This window comes from Emydura macquarii, unplaced genomic scaffold (genome assembly GCF_026122565.2).
Source record: "Emydura macquarii macquarii isolate MOO-44397 ecotype Brisbane River unplaced genomic scaffold, CSIRO-AGI_Emac_v2 contig_1363, whole genome shotgun sequence".
In the NCBI taxonomy this organism is placed as follows: domain Eukaryota; kingdom Metazoa; phylum Chordata; order Testudines; family Chelidae; genus Emydura; species Emydura macquarii.
In genome coordinates this window covers 24,541,502-24,554,589 of record NW_027131500.1, presented here as the reverse complement: position 1 = coordinate 24,554,589, position 13,088 = coordinate 24,541,502, and the positions used below count along the sequence as shown (strand labels likewise).

The 13,088-nt window shown below is 38.9% G+C and overlaps 1 protein-coding gene across 1 annotated transcript in view; it reads right to left on the bottom strand.

Annotated features, from left to right (window-relative positions):
- Nucleotides 1–13,088, bottom strand: part of ZNF827 (zinc finger protein 827) — a 131,596-nt gene that overhangs the window by 46,260 nt on the left and 72,248 nt on the right. The window contains exons 6-8 of the mRNA XM_067552002.1: nt 10,384–10,623; nt 9,669–9,726; nt 5,539–5,642 (exon numbers count right to left, since the gene is read on the bottom strand). Coding sequence (XP_067408103.1) covers nt 5,539–5,642; nt 9,669–9,726; nt 10,384–10,623 — 402 coding nt within the window. The remainder of the gene's footprint in view (nt 1–5,538; nt 5,643–9,668; nt 9,727–10,383; nt 10,624–13,088) is intronic.

The following is a 13,088-nucleotide window of genomic DNA, read 5'->3' as shown; positions in this document are numbered from 1 at the left end:
ATCTAGTTGGTATTACTGAAATGTGGTGGGGCAAGTAACACTATTGGAATGTTAAAATCAATGGTTACAAGCTATTTAGGAAGAATTGAGTGGACAAAAGGGGAGAGGGAATGGCACTCTGTCAAAAATGACATTATCTGTTCCAAAGTCACTGATAACTCAGAAGAAAATGATCTTGAATGTTTCTCGATCAATGTCCTAACCAATAAAGCACAAGATGGGGTATTAGTTGGTGTCTGTTACAGACCACCAAATCACACTAGAGGACAGGATAACAGCCTCCTTACACATTAACTATAAAGTGTATGAGAAAAATTAGTGTGACCAAGTGACATATGGAGGGCTCACTCTGCCAGTACTAAAACATCCTTGGAACTTCTAAAGACTGTAGATGCAGTTTCCTAACTCAAAAAGTGTTGCAGTCAACACAGGAATTCTTTATTAGACCTGGCCTTAACAGATAAAGAGGAACTGATCTCAGAACTAAAAATTAATGGTAGCTTAGGTACATGACTTGATCACATTTATAATGTACAAGCTGTATAAAGTCCAGGAAAATAATAGATAGATCCACACACACACACACGTGTGTGTATATATATATATATATTTGTGTGTGTGTGTGTCTGTACATATATGTATAAACGCACATCCCCTCCCACACCTGGTGCTTTAATAGGGCCAATTTCACAAAACTGAAAACAATTAGGAGCCAAATCAACTGGGAGGAAGAATTTAATCAGAAAAATGTGAATGATAATTAGGAATCATTCAAGAACACCTTATTACATGCCCCAAAAGCCACAATTGAGGAAGAAGGCCATATGGGTTAAAAAACTAATCTGATTTAGAGGGTAAGTGAAGGCACAATTATACAAAATAAAAAAATGATGTTTACCAAATGGAAGAATGACGAAATTGATAATAATGAATGTAAACCAAAACTTGCTAAACTGTTGCATATTGAGTAGATGTTTTCAGAGAACTATCCATGACGAATCCAAGATCTCTTTTTTGAGTGGTAACAGCTAATTAAAACCCCATCATTTTGTATGTATAGTTGGGATTATTTTCTCCCACTGTGCATTACTTTGCACTTATCAACATTGAATTTCATTTCCATTTTGTTGCCCAATCACCCAGTTTAGTGAGATCCCTTTGTAACTCTTTGCAGTTAGCTTTGGACTTAACTATCTTGAGTAATTTTGTATCATCTGCAAATGTTGCCAACTCACTGTTCATTCCCCTTTCCAGATCATTTATGAATATGTTGAACATCACAGGTCCCAGTATAGATCCTTGAAGAACTCTACTTTTTACCTCTTTCCACTGTGAAAACTGACCATTTATTCCTATTCTTTGTTTCCTATTTTTTAACCAGTTACTGATCCATGAGAGGACCTTCCCTGTTATCTTGTGATTGCTTATTTTGCTTAAGAGGCTTTGGTGTGGGGCCTTGTCAAAGGCTATTTAGTTTAGGACCTACTTCTAATGGATATTACCATTTCCCCTCAAAATAATGACATCACAAATTATCAGCATGTTGACTGTCTCTGGGTTGCAGTTCAGACAGCTTTTGCAATTTCAGTCTTATTGCCTTGATTGCCTGGCCAAAATGATGCAACGCCGGTAGCTCCTCTTTCATGTGATGTGGCTGCTGGTCTTTTTTCTCTGATGTTAATTTATTTTGCTACTAATTCTTAGGGTTTGCCTACATGAACATTTAGTTCATGGAAACTGGGGTGTGAACCTACCTCACATTAGCCTGCCGCAAGTAAGTACACACGTGGACCCTGCTGTTGCCAACTAAGGGTATGTCTACCTAGCATTTTGGAGTGAGCATCCCAGCCCAGGTCAACAGACTTAGGCTAGTGGGGTTGCACTACTTCTCTAAAAATAGCTGTATAGACACTGCTTATAAATTCCAGCTCAGGCTAGAGCTCCGGCTCTGAAGTCCCCCTCCTCCCAGCCCACCTAATTATATGGGTATTTTACATTCCTCAGGGATTTCATAGTCTCCTATTCCAACCAATTGGTTCTTCCTCTTCAACTCCTGCTCATGTAAACTTTCTTCTTCCCATCTTATGCTGCCTAATTTTCCTGAAACACTCAAGCTTGGGTGCCAGGAAACCACTGGATGGAATGCCAGAAGGAGATTCATCCACCCAGATCAGCAGCTTCTTAGAAAGAGATACCACTCACATGATGCACCAGCTAGGTAATAAAGGTAAATGGACAGTGAAAGCTTCCTCACAATGTCCTGTCTATGTGCCTCAACCCTTCCTGAAGCAGCTATTACCAAGAGTGAAAGGGTGGTGTTTTATGATGTAGACATATGTTCCTTTGGAACCGGACTGGATCAAAGTCAAACTTATTTCACATTAGCTGCTGAACATTCTTTGCCATTAAACAACCCAGGCTGGATGTGAATTTGTGACCTAGGGGTGAAAGATGCAGTTTTCCCATGACTCAAATCACTTTTGAACTTTTCCTGTCTCTAGGCCTGTTCTACTTCTACAACATTCTTTTTGAGATGAAATAACCAAAAAGAATCACAGGGTATAGCACTTATTTATGGAAGGCCACTCCCTGATTTCCACAGTATTGTCTTATTACAGATTAATAGCCTATATGTTTTTTTAATTGGTATTTCACTGTCACTGTCCACTGAGCAGATGGCTTCATTGAGCTGTCCACAATGACCTTTTTCCCGAGAGGTTACAATTAACACAACACATCAGTGGAAGTATCCTATATAGGTTGTTTTACTGCCCTCATCACAGTAGTATCCAAGTGCCTTCCAATAATGCAACAAGCAACGTGATTGCCATCTGTCATGTGTGGTTCATTCTTTCTTTCATCCTCTCCTGAGAGGAGAATTTTGTGTCCAGTGCAGTATTTTGTTTTGGTACTTTTTGTTTTTAAATGTGCACGCAGCTATGTATTTCTATTAAAGAAGGCAAGGTCAAACAAGTATGCCTTGCACTAGAGGTCTGCTTGGGCCTAACTTTTAGGTCTGACCAAGACCTGAGCCAGACCCAAGTCCAAAAGGGTTGAGTCATTTCTAACCCGACCCCAACCCTTCCTCCCTTAGCCTGAGTTTCCACTGCTGCCTTTTGCCCGTGAAGTTGGCACAGTAGCAGCCGCGTGCTCTTCTACTGCTGTCCACTACCCCCTGCTGTGCTGTGTGTGCACTGCAGAATGAGAGGTGCTGCAACTCCTTGGCACTCTCAGTCGATATCACACAGAGCGTAGCAAGGTGGTGGCGGCCAGTAGGTGCAGGGTATGCAGCTGCTGCCCCACTGACCCCATAGGTGGGAGGAAGAGAGCTGACTCGATCTGAGAGGGTCCAGTTGTTTTCCCACCTAATACAACTTGGACCCTGATATTTGTAGTTGGGTCCCCTTGGGTTTGTGTTGCGTTGCAGGGCCCTACCTTGCAAGTGGAGCAGAAGTTCATGAAGATTGCGATGGTCCTTAGGTCCTGTGGGAGCTCATTCCACAGATTCAGACCAACCTTCGAGAAAGCTTTGTCTTCTGAACAAACTCGGATATAAATGGTTTAAACAGTTCCTTCCATGTGTGTTACTTTTCACTTATCTGTATTGAATTTAATCTGCAGTCACGTTGCCCAATTGCATAGTTTTGTTAGATCCTTCTGGATTTCCTCACAATCCTTCTGAGTCTTGACTAACCTAAATAATGTTGTGATCTCAGCAAATTTTACTATTCAGTTACTCTTCAAGTCATTAATATATTGCATAGCTCGTTTGTAAGTATGTCTCTTTACTATAGCATCTTTCCATAATAATTAGCCATTTTTAATGCTTGTATCCTATGTCTTGATCAGCTTATATAGTAGCAAGCTCTCTTATATCTTCAGAGGGACTTTATCCAAAGCTTTTTGAAAATACACTGAAACATGTACAAGACAACTTTTATTAGGGAATGTCCTGTCTCAAGAGACCAACCTAAAGTTTTCCCAAAATACTTAGTACAATTCTGATCCATCATTAGAACATCTTATTTAATCAGCCAATTTGTCAATGTATTGAGTGGTTGCTTAAAATAGGTTTCATTTAAAAGGAAGCTCCTGAGAGTGTTTTTGACAATGCTATGGATTATTTATTAATTCATTCCAGAACATCCACAATTTCCATCAGAAACATTAGAGAAGGACTAGGACCTTTTACTAAGAGAAAATGAATTCTCAGCTCTCTGAGATTATACATTATTATATATAATTTTTTTTTTAAATCACTGCCACATTACTTCTGTAAAGCTGTTTTGACACTTCAGTTCCAAACGTCATTTATCAAACAGTTATTATGCGCTTGTGAAAAGTGATGGAAAATCTTATAAGATAGAGTTGTTCCAAAAGTATAAATAAAACAATGAAAAGGAAACGAGTATTTATGCATACTTATGCATACAAACTATATATTGGTCCAACATGTGGAGTCCTTACAATATGACCAGTAAACAATATGCACTATGTAACCAACATATAAAACTAAATAAGTAGCACTTATAGTCTATAAGTAAATGGTGGCAATAAGGAACAAACCAATACACTTAAAAATGATTCCTAAGCAATCACTCTGAAGTCCAAAAGTCACACTCTGGATAACAGCATTTTTTTTGACTACTCAAACTTATCTGATACAAAAAAATACACTACAGTTCCAATTACCTCAGTTAAAACATTGACTATTGAGAATAATCATAATTCCATTACATTAACTCTGATAATATGAATCAAGATTTCATGCTGAGAGGTGGTGCTTCTGGTATGGTGCAAGGGTCTTGTCTCTAAAGGCTACGTCTTCTGCAGTTCTCAGCACTTCTTGAAAGGTGCTGAGCATTCCTATCACCCAATGGGTATTGACAGCCCTCAGTACATTGTAGGAGGGGCTCAGCACCTTTCAGGATAGGGTCCTAAATGAATGATATGGGTGAGAGAATTGTATTGGAAAGCTGAGCCATTCAGGCACATGAACTGCATATTTGGAAATTACAGGGAGTTTTTCTGTGTTTTGTGAATTGGAGGGTTGGGCGTAGCCACCAATGAGGGAGCCAGTGGGGAATTACTACTTTATTAATTACTTTATTAATGAATAAATAAATAAATGTATTATTACTAATTAATAATAAAGACAGCTTTACACTTCCCTTAAATATAAGATGTGAAAAGAAGTACACTCAATTTAAAATACTGAGGCACATCCTTTATAGGTTCTTGCTTTGTTTGTGGTTTTTAGAAACACTTGTTTAAAGACTAATAAAATAAGTGCTCAGGTAATTATGAAGAAATTTAACTTATTCTGTTTTTATTTTCTTTTTAAAAATATTCATTTTTGTGGTGGCTGAGTTGTTTGTTTTTACACAGCAAACTAAGTTTTATTAAGGAGAGGTGTAGATTAATGTACTGAATAACTATAGTACAGATAGTACTATATGTAGAATATCTAGTAAATATAGTACAGTTCTTTTTAAGCTAAACAAATTAATAGTAATGAAATTTTAAAAAATGCCATACCTGGTGCTGATATCCTTCCATGAAGAGCAGTTTCATTGGGCAGGAGATCTTTTGAGTTAGAAGTGAAAGGCGATTGTCTAAACGTATCTTCAGAAAAGAAAGGGCTGAGGGGATAAGATATTTCTTTTAGTAAACAAAACACTGGCTAGCAAAAGAAATAAGTGTGAGATCTGACCCTAATACTTTTACAACCAATATTCAATTAAGTTTTTTGGTGTATAAGACTCCTGCTAAAACAGATACAGACTGTGATGCAGAGTACTGTAGTCTTACTTCAGTGGCACCCCTACATCAAATTTCCTATCAAAGTGAAAATTGTGTCTCCAAAATGCTTTTAATGACATCACTTCAGGCTAATTTAGTAACAACCCAACATCAAGACATGGACCAGTAACTAAGAATTGAATTTATTTTTTTAATTTGTATTCTTCTGTCCAGTCTGAACTTTTGGGGGGATGAGGGAAATTGTTTTGAATATATGTCTTAATGAGAGCATTTAACTATCTAATCAGTTCAGATAATTAGGAATGGAATTCAGAACAAATGTTTGCGAAGCTAAAGTCATAAAATACCCTGGATGGTTCTCTTTTGATGTGGTGTTCTGCAACTTAGATAAGTTTAGTTGGCTTTCCTTGTATCCTTCCATATCCCAGACAGTATTACAAAATAATCAAATTTAGACTCGGGAAACAATTGTTATAACTGACCAAAATGGTGACGTCTCAAAGATTGTAGAATATGAACGCTATTTTGAATTGACTTTGATCTGACTTTGAAAGTATACTTTCTTTATTAACTGTAACACTCAATAAGAGGTTAATTTTGATACTGATTGTCATATGTCCCAGTTCAGTTTTGTTTTGCATTCAGCTAAAGAACTGAACAGACACAAGACTTGCCTACAGTACAGATACCAAGAGGGACACCAAAATTAAAATGGAAAAGAATAGTCTATTTCTTGGAAAGTCGTTCTGTGACATACAACATTCCCTTTGCATACTAAATATGATTTTACCCACAACAAAATGAAAATTACATTTAAACCTGATATCTGCTAAACTGAGAATGTATAATAGATACACAGATAGATCCAACTGTATTTTAAAAGGCATCATGAGACAGGATGGAGGAAATGATTGTTTTCAGAATAGGATTAACCACATCTGCATTATACTATCACATATGTAATTAGGAATTATGTACAGAACAAATCCACCAGACTTTTGAGGCAGGGGAAGCTTGGGGATGACTAAACATTTTCTTAGCGTCGATCTGGCCAGCTTAAAAAAAAAATCTATTAAATAGAAGTTTTAAAAAAACACACTGCTTCCGTAAAGAACTGGGAACCTTGTCAGAACAAGGAATAAAGTATCAAGTTTTATGAAGTGTTACACTGTGAGGAATCCAGACCCAGAGCACGTGTGCCAGCAGCAGGCCCAAGCAAGTTAATCCTGCTGGTCTGGATAGAATAATTGTCAGTCTGAAGACTGACACAGACATACATCTCCTGTCATAATCTTTTCCTACAGAGAGAGGACAATGTGATTTCTACTGATGTGGTCTGAGTCAGAGGCTTGCATTCACAATAAAAGGTTATTTCCCACTGGGAAGCTTGCTGATAATGACAGTTAAACTGATCTAGTAACCCTTTCTCCACTCACTCTCTTTACTCTCCTTATTGTACTACACGGACATTATCCAGACAGAAGTCAAAGAAATCTAGTACTCATAGCTGCCAAATTTTGTGCTGCTCCACATCACATGTAATCAGCTAATTTGCATATTTACAAATAATTTGCATGCAACCATAAACATAAGCATATGTTGGACAACACCAAACAGCAGTTCAGATAGGATACGGAGCTGACAGCTGGGGTGTATGCGCTTATAGTCCACTGATCAGTGTCCATTACACATGCCCTTCTGTGCCCTAGCCTTAGACAATGCGAGTCTGTTACAGCTGTCAGCCTGACTCTTTAGCTCAACCTCAGAGCTTTCAACTCTGTAAGTCCTCTGTTAAACCCCCAGTGTGTTGGCCATCACGTAAGTGGGGGCTCAGATAGGAATCAAAGGGCTGTGAGCCTCAAATGTACAGGATGAGCTATACTCTGTCCAGAAAAAGTAACCCACTGGTCAGTAAATTGTGCAAGTCCCCCTTTTGCCTGAGCCAGAGAATGAGTCTGTTACAGCTTCAAACTATAAAGCCTGGCTCTTTGGCTCAAGCTCTGGAGGTTATTGGTTCAATTCCCCGTGTGCTGGTCAAGATGGCAGCCATCACACGTGCTGAGGGTATCTGGGGTGCTAGGTACATGGGTGGGTGCTGGAAGTCATCTGGAAGATGCTATGTGTTTAGGATAGGTGCAGGAGGGCATCTGCAGGTCTGAGGAGTAGCTAAATGCTGGCTGGTGGGTGGAGACTGTTTTGGCAGAGGTAGCAATGGGGAGGCTGGGGGAAGATGCCTGTAGCTGTCTGAAAGAACCGGATTGGGACTGAGTGCGAGTGTCAGTTGTGACTGGATGGTGGGGGAAGCTGGCTGAGGATGGGTGGAAGTATACAGGGTTGTTATTGGGAGGGGGTAGCAAGAGGCTGAATGGGGATAAGCGAAGGGGAAGCTGTGTGGTTTATCTGAGGGATGACAGGAGGAAAGCTGAGGAAGTCTGGAGTCTGTAATAGGCCCCTCAGGTTCTGTCTCTGCCACTACATCCTCCACCTGCTCTTGCTGCCATCATCGCCTCCTCCTGGCTGCTCCAACCCTGCTCAAAACCAGCAGGGGGAGCAGCAAAGGGAAGGCAGAGAAGCTGCCTGGCTGTCTGTTCAGCAGACACTGCAGCAGCCCCTAGTGGCCAGCAGCAGCAATTAAAGTCATTCCTGCAGCCCAGCTAAATGCATGGTATGTGACAGGGCTGCCCAAGATATTTCATGCAAGATGTTTAACACTTGGCAGCCCCGAGTGTTAATTACAAGTTTAACTGATAAGAAAATCAGGAGCTTTTTAAAGAACTCACATCATTTTGAACACTAGAATAACTTTAATTGGATCATACCAGCCCTTACTTGGTGGTGACTAAACCATATTTTAAAATTTTTAGTGTGTACATTCCAATAGTGCCTAAAATGCGTTAGGTGTAAAAATATCTGAGAGTTAATATTCTCCAAGGCTGGCTGAAGAATCATAAAAGTTCCTGGTGTTCATTAAGCCCATCTACAAACTTATTTCCTCTCTAACTGAGCACAGGTATGAGACCATTGCGGATAATGGGTTCAAAGTAGATGCAAAAATGGCCAGAGGAGTGAAACTTTTTGAAGTGAGCAAATTCTCTCTAGGTACCTGAGGTTTCCCAGCCTCCACTTACTGGAAATTCCTTATATAAAGGACATAAGTCACCATTCCCCATTTAAACATGGGTGCCTTATGGGCTTGTTTTCATGCAACATACCGTACATCAGCACTCTAAGAACATATATTCTGGTTGAATTGTATGTTAGTTGTTTTACTTCCCTGCCAATCTTGCCCCATTTCCCTAATCCTGACAGCTAGTCTACAGCAAATATTTCATTAGCTTTTACCTCGCACAATCTGAACAGATTTTTAAAATTCATACCTGAAAGAAACTACGAGGGTCCATCTCAGTGGGATCAACTCACTAAACTGAACTGTTATTTGAGAAGTCTAAGTTTGTCAAGAAAATGAAGCACAAGACATGGGCCAATCCAAAAAAAGTGTTAAAAACTGTACTGTCAGATCATTTCTTACTGACCTATTGCATTAGATGTTCTTTTAGTTTCTTGAAACAACATTTTGTTTTGCAGAAACAAAAATCAATTTGAAGAATCAATTTCCAGTGGAATATTTGCACATTTGGTCAGGGAAAAGAAGAATCATTACCACCAGTTGTTCTAGTATGGAGTTTCCCTTGCCACAGCTGCCATCTTGTCTCTTCATGACCTTATAATACACACTAACTTATAGGCCTAATTTTTTCAGTCATATGGTACCTGGGGCACAGAAAACTTTCTTACATGCATAATATGATATCCCAGTAGTGAAACAGTGGCATTTTAAAGTTTGAACTGTAATGTAATGTTAACCCATGCAATTTATTCTGCAGCACTACATGTTCGCTACTTACCTCGTTGTGGTTCTGATGGTGTTATCTTTAATGTGATTGTGCTCTTTGCTCACCTTTTCTAAAGAAGAACGAAGACAATTTAAATTAGCATGCATAACTCATTTGCTTCAGATTTTTAATTTTTTATCAGAATGAGCTAAGAACACCAGAATCATTTTTATTTTAAATTGCAACTTATGCCAATATTTGTCTTGTTGCATATTTTAGCCTCATTATTCTTTGCAATATTAGAATGCAATTGTTACATTCATTCAATTTATAGGAATGGCAACCTTTACGTGTTCTCCACTGCTTGCCTCCTTTGTGAGTTGAAATCTGTTAGGCAGCAAGATGAACTACTGATGTTGCAACCAGCAGGTGCTTATTCCAATAGACATTGTGCACAGAAACCCTCCTTTATTTTCAGATCTGTATATACAAGCTGTCAGGAATTATTTAATTAGCTTTTAAGACACAGGAGCTGAACTATGAAACTGCCCTACCTGACAACACCCAAAAACACATTTTAAGTAGCTAAATAATTTTTGGCTAATAGCATGGGGAAGCTTCTGAATTTCAAATGTAAGGCTAGAAGTAAGTGATTCTCATTTCTATTGTTTCATATACCATCTAGACTTATAACTTTGTATAAAACCAGAAGAATGTTATCTTCCTTTTGTTCTTTAAATTCCTCTTCCAAAGGGCACACAGTGGCAGCTATTTGTACTGTCTTTACCTGACAACTGGAAGAGTAGCTCTGAAGCCATCTTCACTGATATATCCTGGCTGAAGAGGTTTCTCTCCGGGAGCACTCGGCCCTCTGGTACCTTTTGTATGTGTTCCGTAATCTCTCTCCCTAATAAAGTGCTGTAACCAACAGTCTGGCTGGGTGAAATCGAGGGCTGGGACTCATGAATGTCCACTTCCATTGGTTCTTCTTTAATCTTTACCATCTGGGTTTCCTTGTAACTTTCAGCTGCAAATATGTGTTAAAACAAACAAAACAACAAACAAAATTGTTTAATTCAATTACAGAATTTCAGAGCAAATAAGGAAGAACAACAAATACTAGTTTTGCATATTACAGGTATCAACAAAAACAGGACTTAAAGCAAGTAGTGGAATATAGTGGTACTGCTATGGTTTAGAACTCCAGAGGGGAGGAGGAGAATTACTAACAGAATTATATTCCTGAGAATACTTTTCTAAACGGAAATGGGAAAATAGCCCAAAATGTATTTTTGTTTTTAAAAAACAACAGTTATTTAATTTATTGGCCATGGGCACTGATTAGTGAGTCATATTCTAATTGGCCAAGTTTTTTTTTTAAATGATGTCACAACTGTACACCAATTCCCAAAAAAGGCGCATAGCTGAAACCACATCACACACACATGTAAAGAGCAAATGTTTGAGGAAGAACATTTTTATGCCTCCTCTCTTTCTTAAAACCCATTTTGTATAACAGGCATAGGAATTTTCTCTTAAACCACTACAAACTTGCAGTACCCTTCCTGCCCAACTCACCCAAGCCCAACTTTCTCCTCTTCCCTAGTGCCCTAAAACTGAGTCTTTTAAATTAAGAAATTGAACTGATAGTCTAAAATACCAACTCCCAATTCAGTTTTCTACAGTGCAGGTACACTTAGACTGTTCTTAGGTGCTGCTGAGTGCTGTGATCCAGCTGCAGGGTGAAATGACCATATCCCTTTGAAGTATTAGCTCCCCGCCACTTCAAAGGGATCTCAAAGGCTGCACTTCAAGGCAGCTTGACCATGGCACCCCAAAATACCTATAAAGCAAGTGAGCTGTTCTTTCAAGTGTAATTTCACTTTAAGAACCTGAACTGAGAGTTAGTTCAAGACTCCCACTTTCAGTTTTTTCAATTATAAACAAAGCTTAAAGGCACTAAGGAGAGTGGAAGGCTTTCAGGAGTGTTTGGTTTTGAAACAACTTCTAGTTTTCAAATTTATTTTATATTCTATTATAAATTATAATATGAATTTAAAAAAAAATCAAAATCAGAACAAACAACATTTAAATGTTATCCAGATTGAATGATTCGATGGCCAGATACATTTTTTTCCCCAAAAAATATTCATTTTGCAGGAAATTTCTATTTTGTTTTGTTTTGTTCTGATTCAGAATGAACAGAAATTTCAAATTTTTGGAATTTCCAGTGGAATGGAAATTTCCAGTTTTGACTAGGTCTACTTCAGAGCTTTGGCTTCACTACTGATAAGGCTCTTTCTCTGACTTCATTGAATCTGACTGCAGCATAGCTTAAATAATTTGAACAGGCGTGAGGAGGCATGGTAGACCAAGACCAAATTCTTCTGATTGACTTATAGCATCCACCAAACCCTATCTAAAGAAAGTGTGTTCTGATGTGTAAGCCAACCAATAAGAATGCTTTTTCTCCACAGAACGGACTACCTTCCTACACTTTGCTCAGAAAACTGAGAATACACGACAACTTCACATTTCCAGAAAGCATGCTCATCATTCTTCTTTTCAGAGCTAGTCCCACTTCCAATAACAAAGAAACTATCATCTTTTTTAAAAAGTTTGTGCCCTAAATTTAGACATGTTAAAAGGTCTGGGGCTGGGAGCCGGGCCGCACAGCTTGTTCTGCAACTTTTCCATGGAGCGCCAGTTGAGCTGGAGGGCCTGATGAAAAGCTCAGACGCCCGGCCCGCGGGCTATAGTTTGCCCACCCCTGATTTAGACACATATCCCTACTGGCTTGCCAGAGTCAGCAGGAAATATACTGGCCCATTTCTGACAGAAATAGAAGTAGTCAATAGCTCTCTCAAAGAATGTGGTAATCTACCACCAGGAAGCGTGAAATACTGTACTTTGAGCTATCTTCCAAAAATCAATGGTCAATGCCAGTGTCAACTACCATCTGCTCTCAAACCTGTTCTTCCTGAGAAAGAGGTAGTGAACTGGCTCTAACAACATCTGACCTCTGTCAGCCTGGCTTCCCCCAACCTGGTTTCAGGCCAGGTTACAGCTGGCAAAGCATTAGTAACATGGATGGACAACTTCATAGAACTGAACAGAAGCAAAACAACAATGCTGATATTCTTTGATGTGAGTTGCTTTTGACATCACAAGGTGCTGCTGATTCACCTGTACGTCCTGGCAGGAGTAAATTAAAATTGTGCTTCGCTAACTGTGCTCATTCCTTTCCTTAAAATAAATTAGAGTGATGAAAGACAGCTGTTCCTCCATCCTTAGACCTCTGACATATGGAGTTCCACAAACCTTAATCCTGTCTCAGTTCTTGTTTAGTAACTACATACAACCATTAGAGGATATCATGAGATAAACATGAGCTATGATGTCAACAATAGATTGATACTACGTCTCTCTACCTATTTCGATATTTACATGGTCCTCATCACCATTGTATCCGAGCACCTCACAATCATTAAT